Source organism: Leiobunum rupestre, chromosome 4 (assembly GCF_980474605.1).
Source record: "Leiobunum rupestre chromosome 4, qqLeiRupe1.1.hap1, whole genome shotgun sequence".
In the NCBI taxonomy this organism is placed as follows: Eukaryota; Metazoa; Arthropoda; class Arachnida; order Opiliones; family Sclerosomatidae; genus Leiobunum; species Leiobunum rupestre.
Window position 1 is genome coordinate 13,627,757 of NC_143387.1, and position 22,192 is coordinate 13,649,948.

At 37.1% G+C, this 22,192-nt stretch overlaps 1 protein-coding gene across 1 annotated transcript; it reads right to left on the reverse strand.

Moving 5' to 3' along the window:
- Positions 1-341: 341 nt before the first annotated feature.
- Positions 342-1,239, reverse strand: LOC149946428 (uncharacterized). The gene is made up of 2 exons (XM_090173062.1): positions 1,118-1,239; positions 342-1,048 (listed from the first exon to the last, which is right to left on the reverse strand). Exons 1-2 carry the CDS (start codon positions 1,134-1,136, stop codon positions 342-344), a joined length of 726 nt encoding a protein of 241 aa, XP_090029188.1. The 5' UTR covers positions 1,137-1,239.
- Between the last annotated feature and the right edge of the window lie 20,953 nt (positions 1,240-22,192).

Sequence of the window (22,192 nt, forward strand, 5' to 3'; positions counted from 1 at the left end):
AATGCTAAGACTCTTTATTGAGATAACTAAGAATTGATTCCCATGACTACCCTGACGGCATATCTTAAGTACCAGTGGAAAAAAAATCCATTGCTCAAAGTTCAGTTATCTTATTAATCGGGTGCGCGCGCACAGAAAATGAAAGTCACGTGAGAATCGGTACGTCACTGAAAATAGTGGAAGTGTCATCACTAGAGTTCTTTTATCAATATATTTAATTAAGGATTATTTCAAAGTTTAGATGGCGCCATGGTTCTCAAAGCAGTGATATTAAAAGATCTCAACGGGTGGAATTGGAGAAACGCTAAAAATTAATTTTTTATTTTATTTTAGAACTTTGTTTACATGTTAGTAGGTACTATCAGATATTCCATTAGATGGTTATCTTGTGCATTACACAATGAAAACAAATTAAAGTAGCTAAGTTTACAGGTTAATTGATTATCTACGAGTAAATTAGTAAAATCTTGTAGTACTTCCGAGGGTGATTTAAAACAGCCAAAATAAGATTTTACTTGATGGTACGAATTAAATTGATCAGGGTACAAAAATAAACCCTCGAAAGGTTTTCCATATAATAATTCGTGAATTTTTTTAAGGTTTTTAACAATAGCTAAGTACATGCATTCGATAACATTTTTATGTTCGTTTAAAAGATTTATTTGAAACCGAATAAAATCAATTTTTTTTTGGAACTCACCGATTTCGCGAGCTCCCAGATCCAGAACATGACCGTAGGCAGAGTTCAATTTGATGTTGTTGGTAGTGGCGACGACGGATACGTTGTTGTCGTGATAGTCGATGATGTTGTGGGTTAGAGACGATGCTCCGGTTTGCGTAGCGGCGAAAAGCTCTCCCCAAAGAGAGAGTAGATTGGTGAAAGCTTCGGAGGTCAGGAACAGAATATTTTCGTTCGATTTTTTGAAGAAGAGAACTTGTAATTTTGATCCGTCGAAACCAAAAGAAATGTAGACTGATCCTCCTAACGTGATTTTTATGTTGATACGTCTTTCTTGGCCCCTGCGTTTGGATACGGTATGCGTCTCGGCTATAGAAAATGAAAATGTTAAGCCTTTGTCTATTGAAATAGTAATAGTATTAATAAAATAATGCTTACCAATAGATCGTTTTTCCATGTTTACGGTAGATGAGGATGCACTTCTTTTCAGTTCAGCGTCTCAGAGAGAAATGACGCAGTTCCTATCTTGTTGAGATTAATTCATCACGTGATCTAAACTTCAAATAACCCTCAAATTCTATCGGCTCTCTCTCTCTCTCTCTCTGAGATAACAGTTCTAGACACTCGAAATTAAACCGTCCCGTGCTCGAAACTGCCTCTAATTATTCCCATTGACGTCACATATTAATCCACTTGGAAGAAGAAAAAAACCCATTGTAGTTTCCTCTCGAGAGCTTGTGATGCAATCATATCCTAGAAAACAATACAATTAATAGAAATTAACATAAAATTAGTATACTTTTAATACCATTTTGTGAACTACAGTGAAAAAAGTTACAATTTTACGGTAGAAACGTTTTCAAAATACCACAAAATGAACTCAAATAAGAAAATTGTAATTAAAATAATCACTACGGCTATAATTTTAGAAGGTTGTTTCAGGACGGTGATTATGGCAGATGTTTGTACTTCAGTGTCCATATCGGAAATGAAGTTAAATGGAATATTTTGCGGAAATAAGTATAAATTTTAGCATAACCCTAATATATTCTCGAGAACTGAACAAGTTCTTTGGGAATAAGAGATAAGCTTACTATCTTCCCCTAGGCACTATATAAGGGGGGGTGCCTGAACCGGGGGAACGTCACTCTATTGTTGTTCTTTGTGCGTCTAGTACCAGGATTTTTGAAGCGCGCTCTCTCTCTCTACGTAAGTTTATTTTGATTTTTTTTTATCGTAATTTTTTGAATAAGGTTTAAGTAAATCGGCATTAAAATGAAAGGTGTACAATACCCAGAAATTAATTTAGTTGATACCCCGGAAATGATTATAATCGACTCCCCTGAATTGATTGATATAACTGATAACGAGCTCCCGGAAGTACCCATAGTAACTTTACCCAATTCTCCAGAAATGGAAATAATAGATTTAACTGATACCCAAGACCCTACCCTTTCCTTAACTACAGTAACTGATTCGCAATTGGAACGTTTAAAAGAAATGACAATGGTACGAGATTATCTTAGAGAATATCAACTAACCCATCAAATCTGTTCGCCCCCTATCGATAATTTACCTTCACCCCTTTTAAGACCTAGTTCTATTCCACCTGACGAAGTACGTTTTTCGCCCTCGTATACGCCTATGGATGCTCCCTCACCCTTTCTAGAATCAGATGACACATGTCACTCTTTATCTTTGGAAGATAATTTTATCATGTCGTCCCTCAGTACGGACAGCATTCAGCGCTTAGCTGAGAACGTACAATTTTCATTTGTACGCTAGTACTCGAAGGGAGATAACCATGCAATTTATTCATCCGTTTAATTGCGTAACGGCAGGCCCGAGTCAGAGTGGCAAAAGCTATTTAATTGAATCTATAATTAATCACGAAGAAGAAATGTTTGTTCCGGGTTTCAAAGAAATACATTGGTATTACGGAGAATGGCAAGCTCTATACGATAAAATGAAGCGCAGGGTAGTTTTTAAAGAAGGATTGCCTGTTTTATCTGATTATGACGGAAAAGATCCTATATTATTAGTTATCGACGACCAGATGAGCGAGAGTAAAGGTCAAATTGGTGATTTATTCGTGAAAGGGACCCATCACCGTTCTCTAAGCGTTATTTTTATTACACAGAACTTATTCCATCAATCAAAAGATAGCAGATCCATATCCCTGAATTCGCATTACATAATTTTATTGAAAAGTCCCCGAGACCGTCAGCAAGTGGCTTATCTCGCTAGACAAATGTTCCCTGATAAGTGGCGTTTTGTAGTTGACGCTTACGAAGACGCGACTTCGAGACCTCACGGTTACCTAGTATTCAATTTAACTCAAACTTGTCCCGAAGATCAAAGAGTCTTGACTAATATTTTACCGGGAGAAACGTGCTACGGTTATCTCCCTAAATAAATAAATAAATAGAACTTACATTTCGTAACTTCAATCAGTTATGAATCATGTCTCGTAGAGTACGTATCGAGAGAGACGCTCTCCGATATCTCGGTCGTTGCAAACCCGTTCAAAGAAAAGCCATTTTAGCTAAAGCCGACAAATCCCTCATAGACGCTATCAGTGAATGTATTCATAACACTTTAATTGGTAACGTAAAACTATCAAATACCCAAAAAACCAGGTTATCTCGTCATAAAAATACCCTTCGAAAACTAGCTAGTAAGCGGGTAGCTTGGAAAAGTAAAAAGAAATTGTTAGTTCAGTCTGGGGGCGGATTTTTCTCGTTTCTTCTACCCGTCGTTTCAACCCTTCTTGGTTCTATATTCGGTAGTAAACAATGAAACACGCCAGAAAAATGATTCTCGTCCCTAGCGGCGTTTTAAAGCCAGACCCGTTCCCGCACCCCCTCGCTCTGACAGTCTCTGAATTAGACGTTAAGATGGACCAAATATTAAATATGAAAGATTTAGACGACGCCTCGAAATGGATTTTATACGAACAAGCTTTAATGACACACGGAAATCTACGTAAGCAAGCCTCGGCTCCTAAAGAAATCGAAATTGCCCCCGCATTCGACTCGCTAAGTAGGGACTGGATAGACGATTTGCCTTTGATATATTACCAAAAAGCGCAAAGCATGGTGGATCAGTTGGAAACTGTACCCGAAAGAATACGGTGGGATGAAAACGGGGAGCTCGTAATAAACGGTCGACCTATTAAAGGTTCCAATATTAGCGAAATTACCAAAGCGTATTTAAATCCTAAAACCCACCCAAAACCTATCGGATATTTCGCGTTTATTTCCAATTTAACCCAATTTAACTCTTCACCTGCAATCCAAGGCTTTCCCTCCCCGCTAGCTCCGAGAACCCGACAACGACGTTCTCCCGTTAAGCGCGAGTATCCGGTTCCTCAAAGTGGGCGTGCGCGCAGGAGAGATAAGCCCCGTCCCCCTCGTAGCCTCGACCGAGATCACTCCTCGTCCGACTCTTCTCTTCACTCTTATAAACAAACAAGGAGTCGCGCGCAAAAGTCTAAAGTATGGGCGAAGCTATTTTAGAAAAAATATATTTTAACCCGAAGCATCCGGCTTCTTTCGGAGGCGCTGAAAGGTTATTCCAGTCCGTAAAGTCTCACGGCTTAAGTAGGGAAACTGTAGAAAAATGGTTAAGAGGAATCGACGCTTTTACGATGCATAGGCCGAAATATAAAAAGTTTCAACGAAATAAAATAGTAATTAGTAATATAAGGGAACAATACCAGGCTGATATTAACGATATGCGCTCGTTAGAGGCAGATAATGACGGATACAAATACATTTTAACAATTATAGACTGTTTTAGTAGAAAAGCGTGGGGGTTACCTCTTAAAACTAAATCGGGGAAAGAGGTTTTGAAAAATATAAAAATTGTTTTTAAAGACGGAATTCCGGATAAATTTCAATCGGACAAGGGCACGGAATTTAGGAATAAAGAAGTACAAGGATATTTCAAAAAGAATAAAGTTAAATTTTTTAGTACCGAAAATGACGAAATAAAAGCCTCTATCGTAGAAAGGTTTAATAGAACGTTAAAAACAAAAATGTATAGATATTTTACCCATCACTCCTCAAATAGATATTTGGAAGTCTTACAGGACTTGGTCGAAGCGTACAATTCCTCTTATCATAGCTCAATTAAAATGGCCCCTATTGACGTTTCGGAAAATAACGTATTACGTGTGTACAATAATATCTACTCTAAATATTATGCCGAGAAACTGAAAATGAAACCGCAATTCCAAGTAGGGGATTTGGTTAGAATAAATACAACTAAAATGATATTTCAAAAGGGTTTCGAAGCTAATTATACCGAAGAAATATTTAAAGTCGTAGCTATAGTTAAAAGACATCCTCCCGTTTATAAAATAAAAGACCTATCAGAAATCGATATAAAAGGGACGTTCTATTCGAGAGAGCTTCAAAAGGTCAGTGCGCCTCGTTCGTTCAAGTTAAACAAGATTTTACGTCAGAGAATTAAAAACGGAGTAAAACAATTGTACGTTAGTTGGCTAGGATATCCTCCATCGTTTAATAGTTGGGTTAATCAAGATGACGTCTGGGATTTACATAACTCTTCCTAGTAATACTAGAGATAAGAATAAGAATAATTCAGAAAATACTCTAGCCTCGTATTCTACAACGTTGGCCAAACCCATTAGTTTACGCGGAGATTGGGAAATTGCTCTGGTAGAAATTATTTATCCTTTATCTTTTTATAACGTAAGTGAGCCAATGGGATGTGGAATAGAAATTAAGGAATTACTATCGAAACCTCCAGCCCACATAGTAGATTACAAATATACCTACGACTTCCGCGAGATACCTCAGGGCTACTACAAAAATCCTCATGAACTTTTGGCCGTACTTAATGAAAGTATTAAAAGTTTGAACCTTGATTTAAAGGAAAGCGCTAATTCAGAGTTCGATAATGATTCATTAGGAAAATTTGAATATAGTTTAGAAAGTGGACACGTACAATACACTTCCTATAGTAAACATTATTATCAACTCGAGTTAACGCCAAAGTTGAGGAAAATTTTAGGATTTAGAGATAATGTTACTGATATTTCACCTAAGGTAGCATTCAGATCAGATTCCCCTATGCAATTAAACTTATTCATCCCCGATCTTATGTTCGTGTATTCCGATTTGGTAGGAAATGAAATGGTTGGGGATACATTAGCCCCCCTTTTGCGAACAATTGTTGTAGACCAAAACGCCCCCAATGGATCAACCGTTTCAAAAACTTTCGATTCTCCGCATTACCTTAAACTGAGTAGAAATTATTTTGACTGTATCGACATTAATATAAGAACTAGTTTAGGTGAATTCGTGCCATTTCAGTTTGGTTCAGTCACGTGTAAAGTACATTTACGACGAGCTCAGTAAAAAAAAAAAGAATGGCTTATCAGTACGTTGATAGAAATTGTCCCTACATGCAATATTATTTAAATCAGGCGGGGGGCGGAGTAGATTTACCTTATTTCTCTGGGTTTGCGGGACAAAAAGGACACGGAATTGGTAGCTTTTTTTCTGGGCTAGCTAGGTTTGTATTCCCATTCCTAAAACAGTCTGCCAAATACGTGGGAAAAAGGGCTCTTTCTACAGGAAAGAAAGTACTCGGAGACGTCTTGCAAGGTCAGGACTTAAAAACGTCAGCCAATAAACGAATGACAGAAACTGTGGACGAAATGGCAGCGCAAGAAGGTTCGGGTCGTCGCAAGAGAAGAAAAACTACTAAGAAACCATTGAAGAAAAAGAAAAAGAGTTCAGTTAAACGCCGCAAGTTCACGCGTACGGTTCGCGATATTTTTGCTCTCTAAAAAAAAAATGGAAGTACTTAAAAGCGAATTAAATATTTTCAACGAACTACCAACTCAACTCAGCGTTGAAAAAGGTCAAACGGTATGGTGTAAGCCAATTTCATCTATCGACAGCAGTTCTATCATCGAATTCGTGGTACCGGGTACGGGAGACTCTTACACAGATTTGGCAATGACAATGATATATTGTAAAGTAAAAATCGTCAAAACCAACGGTTACAACTTGGATGCAGGGTCTAACGTTTCGCTCGTGAACAATTCTCTGCATTCGCTATTCAAACAATGCGAAGTGAAACTCAATGATACGACGGTTTCACCATCGGCCTCAAATTACCCCTATAGGGCCTATATCGAAACCTTGCTCAACTTTGGGTACGATGCAAAAAACACTCACCTTGCGACATCTGGATGGTACGATGACACGGCTGGAAGTATGGATCTGATAACAAACGCCGGATTCATAAAACGTCAGGTTCTAGCTGCTGAATCAAAAGAAATTGAACTTTACGGGAACATTTTTTGTGACATTTTTAATTTCAACAAATATTTAATTAATGGCGTACAACTTAAGGTTTCACTCACTAGAAATAGCGATAATTTTACCCTTTTTAGCGACACTGTCGACGCGTATAAAGTCGAATTTATAGACGCTGCTCTAATTGTACGTAAAGTTAAAATTATGCCTAAAATTTTATTAGCCCATCAGCAAGGATTATTACGTAGCAATGCCAAATACCCCTTTACTCGTACTGAAATTAAAGTTAAAACATTAGCTAGTTCTATTCAGAACGATAGTTTTGACAATATATTCTTAGGTCCGATGCCCAACAGAGTCATTATTGGTTTAGCCACCAACAAAGCGTATAAGGGCTCCGTTAAGTCTAATCCTTATAATTTTGAAAATTTCGACCTAAATTATCTGGCTCTATACGTTGATAACGAACAAATCCCTTCGAAAGCGTTGACCCCTAATTTTAATAGTAAACAATTTACGCTGGCCTATCATTCGCTATTCTCGGGATCTGGGATACTCTACCAAGACGAGGGAAATCACATTGCGCTGGCTCACTTTCCTCTAGGCTTTGCCCTATATGCTTTTGATTTAACCCTTGACAATTCGGCCAGTGACGTCACGTTTTGGAACCCCGTAAAGAGAGGGCAACTACGTTTAGATTTAGGATTTGGTACCCCTTTAAAAGATTCTACGGTCGTTATCGTGTACGCTGAATTTCAATCTTGTTTACAGATAGATAAAAATAGGAACATTATTCGAGACTATTAAAATGACTACGACAAACGTGGACTTATCTCAGGCACTGTATAAAACACCGAACTTTTTAGGCGTGTTTTCTTCAGATAATTTAAAACCCATGGTGAAATATCCGCAATCGCTTATCATTAATTTTGATAAAAGGGGCGAAACAGGTTCTCATTGGATTTGCGTCTACGTCGATGGCCGAAAACGGGGATTCTATTTTGATTCAATGGGGCTTCCCCCATTTTTACCCACAATCAGAAAATATTTAAATTCAATGTGTAAGACGTGGACATTTAGCAAAAGACGATTGCAAGGACTAACTAGTAACGTTTGCGGCGAATATTGCGTAATGTATATTTTGCATAGAACTAAAGGACAGAGTACAAAAACGTACTACCAAAAGTTTTCCAAAAATTGGGAAAAAAACGACAGCAAGATATTTTTATCTTTCGCAAATCATGCTAGAAAAATTATCACATCGAATTTAGCGAATCCATTAGCTAGAGAGAGAGGTATGGTGACTGACTGGAAAAAAATCCGGTTCCAGAGGATAAAACAATATATTCCCACGCTATCTGGTATCTTTTAGAGATATGACCCGTCCTCTCACGAAAACATGCGAGCGCTTCTATGGGCGCCAAACCATTTACTTTCGAATAAAATAAACCATCCAAAAACAAAAAAATTAAAATAGAATCAGAAAGTATTGGTAAACTAGTTAGGACAACGTGGGTGGTTTACGCAATCTAGCATGAAAACAAAACATTGGTAGAAATATATTATTGCATTATTCCTGTACGTTCTATTTAAAGTACTTTCTAAAAGTCATTGAAATCTGTTACCGTCTTGAACCATTGAAATATGTTTTCTACCCGTCATTAACAAAATATCTTTAGTACACGCAAAATAAGATTGGTGAAAAAAACATTGCCTTAGATAATTTAACAGGGATTTAGTTAGCTTTGGGTCTTGTAATGATAAAAAAAGATTGAAATTTGACTCTGCCATTTTATTTAATAATAATATAAACTCATGTACGCGAAAAAAACAATTGTAAACAATTTTTCCTATGTAACTTTTTTCACTCTTAATAAATACTTTAAAAAACGTAACAAAAAAAAGACTCTTTATTGAAAATCGCTTACCCTTTTTTTTCCAGAATTTCGTTAAGTCAACCAGTCCAATGCAAGAACGTACTACAATGCGGACTCTTATCTGTAAATTTGTTAGACTTTGCACGAACCTAAACCATCTTCTCGTGACGTACGCTAAGAGGAAGATGGTGGAAATTCCCAGTCTCACGAAATTAATTATCTACGAACACTATTTAACCAATGGAAAAATTTACAGACTTTACCCACTTATTTACACACTGAATAGATTCCACACTCAATCACTAACTTAGATTTCATCACGGAAAAGAAGGAGATAGGATATAGGGGCTAGGAATTGGTGGGGATGGAAAATGGTATAAAAAGGGAGTAAATCAATTAGAACAAATTATTCCAACCTTTTTCTTTGCTTGGAGCAAAAACTAAATTGAAATCAAAAATGAGGTAAATATTATTTTAAGATTTAAATAACTTTTAGAACAAAAATTTTAGATTTTAATTTTCTTCATGTAGAATTGAAGAATTGAAGGGAATTGTATTGCAAAGCGCGAGCGATGATACAATTAAATTTGAGATTAGAATAAGGTAATAAATTAAATTTCACGAATTATTTATACTGTACTAAAGTTAAAATTTTATGTATTGTTCTGTTAGCTTTGAGGTTGGAGAGCCCAGGAAGCTTCTTCAAGTCTGGGAACATCAATTATATTGGGACGATGAGGGCGAAATACATTCCAGTAGGATACTACTCATCGTCCCAATTATTTTATAATAAAAAAATTAACATTTATCACGATTCTTTTATTTTCCTATCCAACAATAATCATTTCAGTATATATCAAACATTACAATAACAAGGATTATATGCAATTGCAATTGCTAAAATAGTGTATTCTACCGAGTTAATAGTCTCTAAGATTTCCTCCTGGGGGTTCCCCCCGAAACAGGATTAATTTTTATCAAAGTTGTATCAGAAATAAATTAGTGCGAAGTAAGCGCAATGTATTTTCAGCTATTCTAATTTGCCTAATTTAACACGTGACGAATTTTTTTCGCTAACCGATGAGCAGTAACCTCTATTTTTGGTTACATTTTACATTCTCCCGTGACGTCAATTGGTTTCAGCCAATGAGAAATCAGGATTTACTTGAAGTTTCGAGTGTTATTTGATCTCTAGATATACGACTCAGCGTTCTTTTAGTTCCTGGACCTCATCGAGAAGAGACACGTAGATTTTCGCGCTCCGTACCCCGCCTTCTCGACTCTATTTACAGGCAAAGGCTTAAGGATTTCCGTAAAAGTAAGTGACTTTATTATTTTACTGTAGAGGGAAATTAGGCCTTGTTTAAATTGAAGTAAATAGACTTAGATTCTAGTCAAATAGTCTTAGAGTCTAACCAAAATAAATAGAAAAAACATTTATTGAAATTTAGGCTTAACCAATTAGGCTTAAGAATGTTGACAATAGCTTATAGAAACTATCAGTTTACAGTATGGACATCGAAGCGTATCGACTTGAAACTTTTCGTCACTGGAGAAACCCCCACGTTACTAAGGAACAACTAGCGAAGGTTGGATTCTACTATATTCAGCGGGGCGATGAAGTACGATGTTACAAGTGCCATGGCGTATTAGAAGGATGGGAATCAGGAGACGTACCAGAATGGGAACATGCTAGATTCTTTCCACACTGTCCGTCGAGGGATAATTCACCATCGGAAAAAAAGTACCTTTCGCAAGAATGGGAGATCCCGGCACCACCAAGGGCAGCGGCACTGGAGGATGACGATTTCATATCTATTCCGGTCAGACGTGGTGAGGTAGAACTTTTATTAAAATTATTTATACAATCCGCACTTGCAGAAGGTAGTTCGTTTCAGCCCATTAAATGAAATTGTACATATTCCTTACGAAGATCGAGTTAATTTTTTTTATATTGATAAAATGCGATTTAAACGCGTTATTTATAATGTCGGTCTAATATTAGAACCTGTTTTACGCAATCATGTAATTAAAAGTAAAATAAAATTGGAAATTAATTAAATTGAAAATAACTTGTTATTATTGCCTAGAGATTAGAAATTAAGGGGTTCTGAAGCGATAAGCAAACGGGTAAAAATCTAATCTCCAGATATCTGCGCGAGCAAAACTAATTCTGGAGAATGGGGATGGGGGAAAGCAACTGGTGATTAGAAGGGGTGAAAGCAATGGGGGAAAGGAGCTGGTGAACGAGAGATAAAGTATCCAGTGAATGGGGGTTGGGGGAAAGCAACTGGTGATTAGAAGGGGTGAACGCAATGGGGGAAAGGAGCTGGTGAACGAGAGATAAAGTATCCAGTGAATGGGGGGTGGGGGAAAGCAACCCGTGAACGGGAGAATCTGGTGAATAGAAATTCTGGTGATTAGAAATTCTGGTGATTAGAAATTCTGGTGATTAGAAATTCTGGTGATTAGAAATTCTGGTGATTAGAAATTCTGGTGATTGAGATGGGGGCGCGGGTGGGGGAGGAACGGGGGGAACAGAGGGAGCCAAGCTACAGCCCCGAAACAGGATTAATTTTTATCAAAGTTGTATCAGAAGTAAATTAGTGCGAAGTAAGCGCAATGTATTTTCAGCTATTCTAATTTGCCTAATTTAACACGTGACGAATTTTTTATCGCTAACCGATGAGCAGTAACCTCTATTTTTGGTTACATTTTACATTCTCCGCTAACCGATGAGCAGTAACCTCTATTTTTGGTTACATTTTACATTCTCCCGTGACGTCAATTGGTTTCAGCCAATGAGAAATCAGGATTTACTTGAAGTTTCGAGTGTTATTTGATCTCTAGATATACGACTCAACGTTCTTTTAGTTCCTGGACCTCATCGAGAAGAGACACGTAGATTTTCGCGCTCCGTTCCCCAGCCTTCTCGACTCTATTTACTGGCAAAGGCTTCAGGATTTCCGTAAAAGTAAGTGACTTTATTATTTTACTGTAGAGGGAAATTAGGCCTTGTTTAAATTGAAGTAAATAGACTTAGATTCTAGTCAAATAGTCATAGAGTCTAACCAAAATAAATAGAAAAACATTTATTGAAATTTAGGCTTAACCAATTAGGCTTAAGAATGTTGACAATAGCTTATAGAAACTATCAGTTTACAGTATGGACATCGAAGCGTATCGACTTGAAACGTTTCGTCACTGGAGAAATCCGCACGTTACTAAGGAACAACTAGCGAAGGCTGGATTCTACTATATTCAGCGGGGCGATGAAGTACGATGTTACAAGTGCCACGGCGTATTAGAAGGATGGGAATCAGGAGACGTACCAGAACTTGAACATGCTAGATTCTTTCCAAACTGTCCGGCTAGGGATAATTCACCATCGGAAAAAAAAGTACCTTTCGCTAGAATGGGACATTCCCCCGACGCCAAAAGCAACTACGGTCACTGACAAATACATCTCACCTGTACCAGAAGAAGACGTTTGTGACTGTATGTCAGACGATACTGTTGCTAAACACTACAAATACGTGAGTTAGAACTTTTAATTAAATTAAGTTGCAGGAGATCGTTTCACCCCATTTAAATGCCTGTAAACTTAACTACTTTAATTTGTTTTAATTGTGTAATGTACAAGATAACCATCTAATGGAATATCTGATAGTACCTACTAACATGTAAAACAAAGTTCTAAAATAAAAAATTAAATGTAAATAACTTGTTTTTATTACCTAGAGATTAGAAAATTAAGGGGTTCTGAAGCGATAAGCAAACGGGTAAAAAATCTAATCTCCAGATATCCGCGCGAGGAAAACTAATTTTGGAGAATGGGGATGGGGGAAAGCAACTGGTGATTAGAAGGGGTGAAAGCAATGGGGGAAAGGAGCTGGTGAACGAGAGATAAAGTATCCAGTGAATGGGGGGTTGGGGGAAAGCAACTGGTGATTAGAAGGGGTGAACGCAATGGGGGAAAGGAGCTGGTGAACGAGAGATAAAGTATCCAGTGAATGGGGGGTGGGGGAAAGCAACCCGTGAACGGGAGAATCTGGTGAATAGAAATTCTGGTGATTAGAAATTCTGGTGATTGAGATGGGGGCGCGGGTGGGGGAGGAACGGGAGAGGCGCGGGTGAACGGCGGGAGCCAAGCTCTTTGTGTCTATCCGGTGAATGAGAATGAAATTCTCAATCACCGGATAGACATCCCCCTCTCTAATATGATAGTCTTTTTCCTTCAAATGAAAACTATAAAATCGAAAAATTAGCTCTGGGCAAAAATAACCCAATTTACAAGCAAGAGCTTAATGATCAATATTTATTTGAAAAGCAGAATATAGATCCGTCTATGCTGGTTGTTCATAAAAACATAACTTTTAAAGGCAATTATTTTAGCTCCAAATGTAAAAGCAGAAAAGTGGAAAACAGTTACATTTTTGTTGAGAACTTAGGTAATTTATTTTATGGCAAAATATTTCACATATATTCCACAAAACAAAGCAATCCAATGATTACTGGCAAATTGTTAAAAGTACATAACCTAACTGAGTTTAAAAACAACGAACTGTTTTGCCACATGTTTCTTAGGTTTGAGGAAACCAGTAAACCTTTTCTAATTTCACTGCACGATTGTTATTAAAAAATGTATTAGAACATTCATCGATAAAAAGATTATAATTGCAATTAACTTTGTTTTGAGGGCAATTAATAAGCCTAAAAACGTAAAATATAGCAAGTATTTATCAAAAATCGAGGCTGTAACAATGTAATGGGAAATCTCAATGTATTGTAATGCCCAAATATTAATTTTTGGAATATATTGCTCTCTTGTTAAGTTTTCTTAGTAACAATTATCCCTCTCACGCTTCTCCCCCCTTAAGTTTCGTTTAAAATATCTTTCCTGAGATTGAATGCTGGCTGTTCGCTCTGACGAGTGTATATTCTTAGTTGGAGTTCTGCGAAGGTGCCCCCAGGCGTTGTAGCAGAGTCGTCCCTAAATTGGTTTAGAAGACTAGTGCGCATAGTCTATATTCCCCGACCTAGTTTTGATCGTTGGTCCGATAGTCCGTCCCCTGTTTTTCTTTTGAGGCATGGTCATAAGCTGCCCATTCGCAAATGTTAGTCCCATAAATTTCCTTAGTTTCATTACTCATTTCGAACTCTTATTCCAAGAATTGAGAATTGCCATAAAACCAGTAATGTGTGCATCGGTATCGATGCTTTCGTATAAATTTAATTTTATGACCATGGTCTCGATGTATAAACTAAAATTAAAATCAACGACGGATACTTCATGGTTAAAAATTAAATGTTTTAACCATGAAGTTTCCGTCGTTGATTTTAATTTTAGTTTATCGATGCTTTCATGTTAAAGTATTTTTTTGTTATAATACTTTTAAAAATTTAATGTGTCAAAATTAAAGTGGTTATTTATGGTCTCTGACCTTTGATCTTGCGCGAGGTATGCGGGCCTTACCGACTTCCAGCGAAAGTGTCCCCACCTCTGACTCTGGGGGTAATCAAGACTAAGTGCCCCCTTGGTCATTAGACTTGGCACATCCCACCTCGGCCTATTGGGCAATTAAAATATGGATGCTAAGAGGTTATTGGGTCCAAGTGACACTAAATCCGACCCGGATGAAATAAGTCACGGCCCCCTTTTGATTAAAACCAGAAGTCATTGATTTAGAGAATGAGAACGAAAACTAGAAGCAGAAAAAGGTTGAGTTTCTCGCTCTCTCCTAGCTCTCGGTCCAAGAGAGACCGATATACCGCTCCAAAATAAGGTTAAAAAAAGACATCGAAGTGTTCACCGGTGCTTCTCGGTTGCGGTTCCTCGACGCCAACTCTAACTTTGTGCGGTCCGTGATAACAGGAGCGACGATCCTCCCTCTCGGCGGACTTCCTCGTTGGACGCCGACTTTTATTTCACTTGAGTATAATTTTAACTCATAATGGCGATTCGTCGCTACTTCCGTGTTAACCACAAACTATGGTTAGCGGTGTGCAATCGGGTTATAAGCCGATAATACGGCACCCAAAAAAACTTTCAATGGACTTCGGGCGTAGAACATTGTTAGTGTTGTTTTAATAATTATGCCATTTTAGTATTTTGGTCAAGTTACCATCTTTATATGCCTCTGGCTTTAACCCTACGGGTTAATTTGTTATGTATTTGAGTATATAACCTTTTCACGGCCTTTGGGCCATTTCTTATTTTGTTTAATGAAATTAATTTCTGGAGTCCACTATTAAATTTTACCTATGGCACTTCTCAATGAATTGTTTTATTTCCTTCGAAGCTAAGTCGAAACACATCCCTAAGATTTTTGAGCCAAGTAAAAGTTATTATCTCGCTAACCCCAATAGTTTCAGTTATGCGAGTACCCGGAGCAACAATAAATTGTTAATGGGATAAACATTCTGCTACAGTATGTGCTGCAATAAAAGAAGAGTACTGGTTATGAAAGAGAAAGTGGTAGCTATCGGCCCCAAGGTGTAGTGTTTAAATGAAAGACGTACCTTAAAGGTATGATTTATTTTGTAAAAATTCACGTAAAATATACGAATATGAATAAAATATTTCAAAACAAATGTATTTAGAATTTATTCCTAAATGTTAATTATATTTTAACTTCTATCACTACATTTTAAAATACTTTCAATTATTTTTCATAATAAATGAAAACAATTTATTAATAATTATTAAACTTGAAAATGTAGTAGAAATAAATTCGATTAAGAATAAATTTTTTTGTTAATTTCGTACAGCCATAAAATTAAGAAATATTCTCTTTATGCCGTATATTAATTGTTATTAACTTTCGCATAAAGTAATTCTTTAGGAAATACTAAAAATCACCAAAGAAAGTATTTCACACATTTATCTGAAAATCTCAAGGAATGTCTCCCAAGTCATACCGTAAACGTACTGTAGTATCCTTTACGAAAACTATAACAATACTCCTTAAAAAAGCTTAAGGTATGCCTCCAAACTAATTCTTAAGACACTCTTAATAAAATATTTGGTTAATTTTTACCTTAAAACGTTAAAGAATTCCTGTTTAAGGAGGCTGAAGAATTGCTTAAGAAACTCTAACGAGCATATTCCCTCCAAAAACTTAGGGGATGCGTCTTTAAAAAATTCTTTAGATTATCTTAGGAAACCATACTGAGTATTTTCCCTTAAATATTTAAGATCTTTTCAGAAAATGTATGTGAATATTCTCTTTAAAAATTCAAATTATTGAATTTATAATTATTTGAATATTTTAAAGATTTCTTTAGATTATTTTCCATTAATGTTCCTTAAACCCTCCTAAATCTCCATACGGTTTTTTAAGAGGTCTTAAGAAAGTTTTTATAAGGGTAATCAACGACGCTGTTATTTTTCCGAATTTTTATAACCAAGTCACGGACCAATAGGAGATCTCCATTTTTGACGGAAAAACCTATCACTTGGTTATGTTTCGCTTGCACTTTGACGATGAAATCCTGGCTCTTCTAATTATTTATTTTCTTACTCTAATTTTATTATTAAGTTTTAGAATTTTTATAGTTAAATCCGTTATTTTATTAAAATGAATTTATATAACATAGCCACGAAGGGAAAGCAAATCAGTTTCTGTAGAATGAGAGGTTATCCAAAATCTTTTTTAATTCAATAAAATAGTGCATGAAAATTGGTTTCTTCTGATTATATAATTTTCTTACTCTTATTATTTATTAGATTAGTTGCATTTAATACACAGTTTAATGGTTTTGTTATGTTAAAGATATTTTTATAATATGGTTGGTACACCTTTAAAATAACGAATGAAAATAAGAATAATTACTATTATAAGCCAACATTTTCCGAAAAGAATTCTCTGTTAGAAATTGAGCCGTATCATAAATTTTGGTTTTTAGGAAAATATTTATTTAAAAACTTAGCTGATAGCAATTAAAATAAATCTAGTTATAATATAAATCAATAAATAAAAAAACAACAATTTCACGCGTGTACAAAAATTGGTAATTGTCTAAAGCAATTTCTAACGAAATATCCTATATTGATCACACGTAAAACAATGGTCCTGCTTTTTGATATAAGTTGTTGTTCTACCTAATTATCTGGCATTTACATAGCCTAGACCAGGTATAAATTGTAACAAATGAAATAATCGTGTAAAATTAACTGACAAACACTTTTACGGTAATACATCAAATTGGCTCCGTACGCTCTTGATGCATGCCAAATAAACTTGAATATTCCAATACATCTTTTATCGCAACTCCTAGTCTACCTGAGGAAAGCTTTCTTCTCGGTAGATAAATTGGTATAAACGCTGCTTGAGAGCTAAAGATCTTAATTGATACACTGAACAAATTCACCATGTAATTACTGACTAAAATTGCTAAGAGTGGCTGGCTTATTTTTCTGTTTCGTAAATCATGATTGTTGTTAGGCCTTGGCTCTGACAATAATTAGGCAAAAACATTTTTCGGAAAGCGATAGTGAGCTAGAAAGTCAAATTTTAATAAATAATTATTCATCTTATTAAAGTAGGTAAAAAGCGTTTACTTCTCAATTAATTTACCGAGCTCTGTGCGTACCACAATCCGCAATTGTTTTCGCGAGCTTTTCGGCGGCTAGCGACTGCCGTAGACCTCTCCCAAAATAAACAGAACGAATTCCTGTTTATTTTGCGATCGCGATGTCTCTGCGCACCGATTTGGAGCGAAGCTCGCGATTTTCCGAAACCACGCCCCTTTTCTGTTAATTAAGCGAGGAATCGCTATTTTGTGATTCGTAAAAACGTCTCGGCACCGGGCCCTAAATTTTGAATAGATTTGGCTGATTTAAATTTTACGAAATGAGAGGGCGTCAACTGGTCACTTCGCCTGGGGCAACAAGACGCCTGGAAGGTCGAGTATCTTCCGCAAAAGGCAAAGAAGCGGTTCGTAGGCCAGTTCGATAAGTACACCCGACAACGGGCAGCCTTGACGAGTTCCACGGATAAAGGATAAAGGGGATGTTAAAGAGTTTTTAATTAGTAAACGATAGAGTTTGAGTAAAGAGCGTGAATTTTAGCGACGGCACGAAATTCAGCCCTGTTTCAATTTTTCCTAAGTAGAATCCTTACCTTACTGGTCGATAAATCAGTACTTAACCTAATGAAAAGTTCGGTGAGCGTTTATTTGTAATAACAAACCAAACCTTTTGTCTAGTTAAAAATGGTTCACGAGTGCTCAAGTTTTAATTTAAAAACCAATATAATAAATATAATCAAAGATAATTAACTATATAACCCAAATAAAGGAAAAAGCTCAACTATGCTGAGTAAAGATGGTGATATATAGGTAACCCTTTGTCAATCGTTGCGGCCATGAAGGGCTAGGTATTAGAGAACATAGTAGCAATTGAAAACACCCTAACTGGCATTGTACCAAGGGGCATCACCTTAAGTGGAATCGTACCTAGTAGCATTGCACACAACGGCATCGCTCTTAGTGAAATCGTACCTTACCTGTCACTGAAATCTGGTGTGTATTGAGGGGGGTTTTGCTTTTCAGCCTATATATATCGGCCTTTACATACTAAGAAGGCAAAATTTACCCGTATTTAAAAATTTCTTTTAGTTAGTTCAGTTTAATTTTCAAATATGTTTAAAAGGAATTTATAATATAATAAAAACGTTGATTCGTGACGTAAGTAGTAAATATCCAAATCTGACCATTTCCAATTAAGGTACGGCATTTTACCTTTCAAGATAATCTTACTGTAACGTCATCAATGTTATTCTACCACTGATAATTAAAGGTAATGGGCCAATTGCGCAGTTCCCATTAGCGCAGTTCCCATTTCTGCAGTTTTCATTTGCGCAGTATCCTATTTCCGCAGTTTTCCATTAGCGCGTTTTTCATTTGCGCTTTTTCATTTGCGCTTTTTCCGTAAGCGCAGTTTTCCATTTGCGCGGTTTATCATTTGCGCAGGTTTTTCATTTGCGTGGTTTTCCACTTGCGCAGATTTTCCATTTGCGCGGTTTCCCAATGGGGCTGTTTTCCATTTGCGCAGGTTTTTCTAATCCGCGGCTTCTCACGACCTGAATATTCCATATTAAGCAATTTTCCTTGAAATAAGATTTTTTTCAGGTAGTTTATTTTTAACGTAAACTTGTTTACCATCCAACTGTGCTGCTGGTGTATTTTTAATTACCGGTCGCGCTGTCCATACCAATAATTAAAAGTTGTTTGAAGTTGACATATTGGTTGTTGAATTATTTTGTTGGGAATAAATCTTCGGTCGACAAGCGAATCGTAGCTTCTCAGCCTTTAGGTTAAAGAAAATGTAGTATCTGTAACACTGAGGGCAGTATATTGGCTGCTATTTAAATTTAGTGCCTTCCACCAAAAATGCACCTTTTTAATTGCACTGCATGTTTCCTAGGGGTCAGAAAGAATATTTTTTAACGGTTAGGTTAGCCGGGTGCGCCGCAGGCGCGTAGGCACCGTTTTCATATAGGAGGTGTTCTACGACAGAGGCCATTCTAACGAAATATCTTGGTATTGGCCTCTCACCTAGGACGTAACTGTCCTATGACAGAGGCCATTCCTACGAAATACAGGACGCTTACTGTCCTATATTGGAGGCCATTTCAACGAAATAGTTTTTATATAGAGGTAGTTATATCAAGGCTAGCGCGCGAAGCGCGCAACGGTTAGGTGAGCCGGGCGCGCCGTTTTTATATAGGTGTTCTACTACAGAGGACGTATATTGTCCTACGACAGAAGCCATTTTAAAAGTGGTGCTAAGGTATTAGCAGCATTTTTATCTGAAATTGAAACATTTTTTAATTCCTGTTTATTTTAGATCATTTTTTATTGTATCGTTTTTATTGTGCCGCCTACAATTGTTTAAGAGGTATGGCCATCATTAAAATCGTCCTTAAAGCTGGAACTGTCAGTAAACAGTTACTATTTGCGAATGCAATTTTAACTAAGAAAAACCTAATTCGTTTTGGTATTTACAGCCCAACCGGACATTAAACAAACACTAGCAGCGCAGCTGGATGGTAAACAAGGTAATGTTAAAATTTAGCTGCCAGAAATAATCCTTTTTCTAGGAAAAATGATTAATAGTGAATATTGAAGTCATAAAAATCCCCGCAAATGGGAAAACCGTTCAAATAACAAATCTGCGCAACAGGAAAATCGCGCAAACGGGAAACTGTGCAAACGGGGAAACCGCGCAAACGGGAAACTTCGCAAACGAGAAAACCGCGCAAGCGGGAAACTGCGCAATCGGGAAAAAGCGCGCAAATGGTAAATTGCGCAAATGACAAACTGCGCAAATAGCAATTCCGCAAATGGGAAACGCGCAATTGGGAACGTGCGCAAACGAAAACTGCGGAAGTTCGAAGTGCGCAAATGGAAACTGCGCAAATGGACCCAATCCATATTTTTAAGTCTGATATATTTGGCTTGTTATAGACAATGGGCGTAATTTTGCCAGAATCTGTGATTTGGGTGTTAAATGTCGGAGTAGAGAAACGCTGAACAACAGCCGATATGTTTACCGATATTGAAGGTGTGACACATTTTTTGCCTCTCATTTTGTGAAAGCTACCCAAACCATCAAGTGTGTGGTTATTAAAAACTGCGTTGTCGAAAACTAATTGTACATAACCTTCTTTTTCAACGAGTGTAGACGTTGAATACTGTACCACTGCTCGTTCAAAACGTATAACTTCATTATAACTCGCACATAGGCCCAATTGAGATAGTATGTCAATTAACTACTGCGATGCTTAATTTCTGTGTAAATGAATGTGTTATCAAACTTGCGATGAATAAACGAACGAACGTGGATGAACAGCTGTAATAATTGTATGTTCAATAGCAACGCATTTTCTCTGTGTAGATTTGGTAACTTTCTCAATGAACAAGCGCAATGTTTCAGGTACACAATTTTAACTTTCATTCAAAATATCGTTTTCGCTGGGATAAACTGTCGTATCGTACACTTGAGACCGTATATCCTAATTAAATTTTCCTAATATTGGTGTCCACAAAGCAATGTGGAAAAAGTCACTATATACTTGTGTAACTATATAATTTTAACATCGTGAGAAGTGATGAAGTCCACCCATCGTGCACCAAGGACCGCATGGAAAACGATTTGAGCACGAAGCGAAACTTAATCTTGCACCGCTATATCAATGACCAGTCTCTAACACACCACCAACAGATAGAAATACTGTTTTTGAACAAACGTAAAGGGGTTATGTTATATTATAGAATTTTTCATTTATTTTAATGTATATAAATTTGGTATTTAGCTAAAGCATGTAAATAGTAATAACACTACCATAACTTAAGATATATTTCTAAATATGGTTAAAGTTTGCCTATTTTGTATGTAAAGGCCGTTATATATAGGCTGAAAAGCTAAACTCCCCTCTCAATACACACCAGATTAGAGTGACAGATTAGGTACGATTCCACTAAGAGCGATGCCATTGTGTATGAATTCACTAACGTTGATACTAGGTACGATGCCATTTAGGGCGATGCTACTGGGTATGATTCAGTTAGGGTGTTTTCAATTTGTCCTATCTTCTCTAATACATGTCCCTTCTTGCCCGCAACGATTGACACAGGGCTACCTACAGGGTGATTCAATGGTCAGTACAGAAATTGCTGGTGGTTGTAGGGGATAGGCTGAGAGGTATGTGTGTTTTGACGCGATTCTCTGTGACAAGTTTATAGAGCTCTAAAGGGCTTCAAAGTTTGGCCTACTAGCCCCTGGAAGTAGGCTGCTGTTGGCAGCACCCACGAAGCAAGTACACGAGGTCTTCCGTCCCAAGAAAAAATCCAGCGGATTTAGGTCCCATCCATAGGTGTCGATATCTCCAATTTAGTGCTGAGAAGCCAATGAACAGCTGAGTCCTGCTTCCAGTATTCTAGTTCCTGATATACTCAACAACCTGATCCTGACCCACGGTATCCTGAAGAATGGATGGACCCAAAAATTGGCGGAGCTGGAAGAGGCAGATCAACGATGTCCTGATCATTCGGGACATTCATGAGATTATCAAGGGAGACTGGACAGAACCGATGAGAACCACGACGTCAGAAGCGACATTCCCGGCTGCTTTCACGAAGTATCGAGTAGCGTTCAGTACCGCCCGCACCATCATTTGGTCAGCACTTTGAGTCAAAGTCCCAAACATGATTGCAGACTGTGAGACGCCCAAATAGATGTGTGATAAGCTCCTCAAGATTTTCGAACAGAAGTCGTCAGATCGGCTGCGAAAACTCCTTGCATAGTTAATGCGAGCTACAAAATTGACATGGCA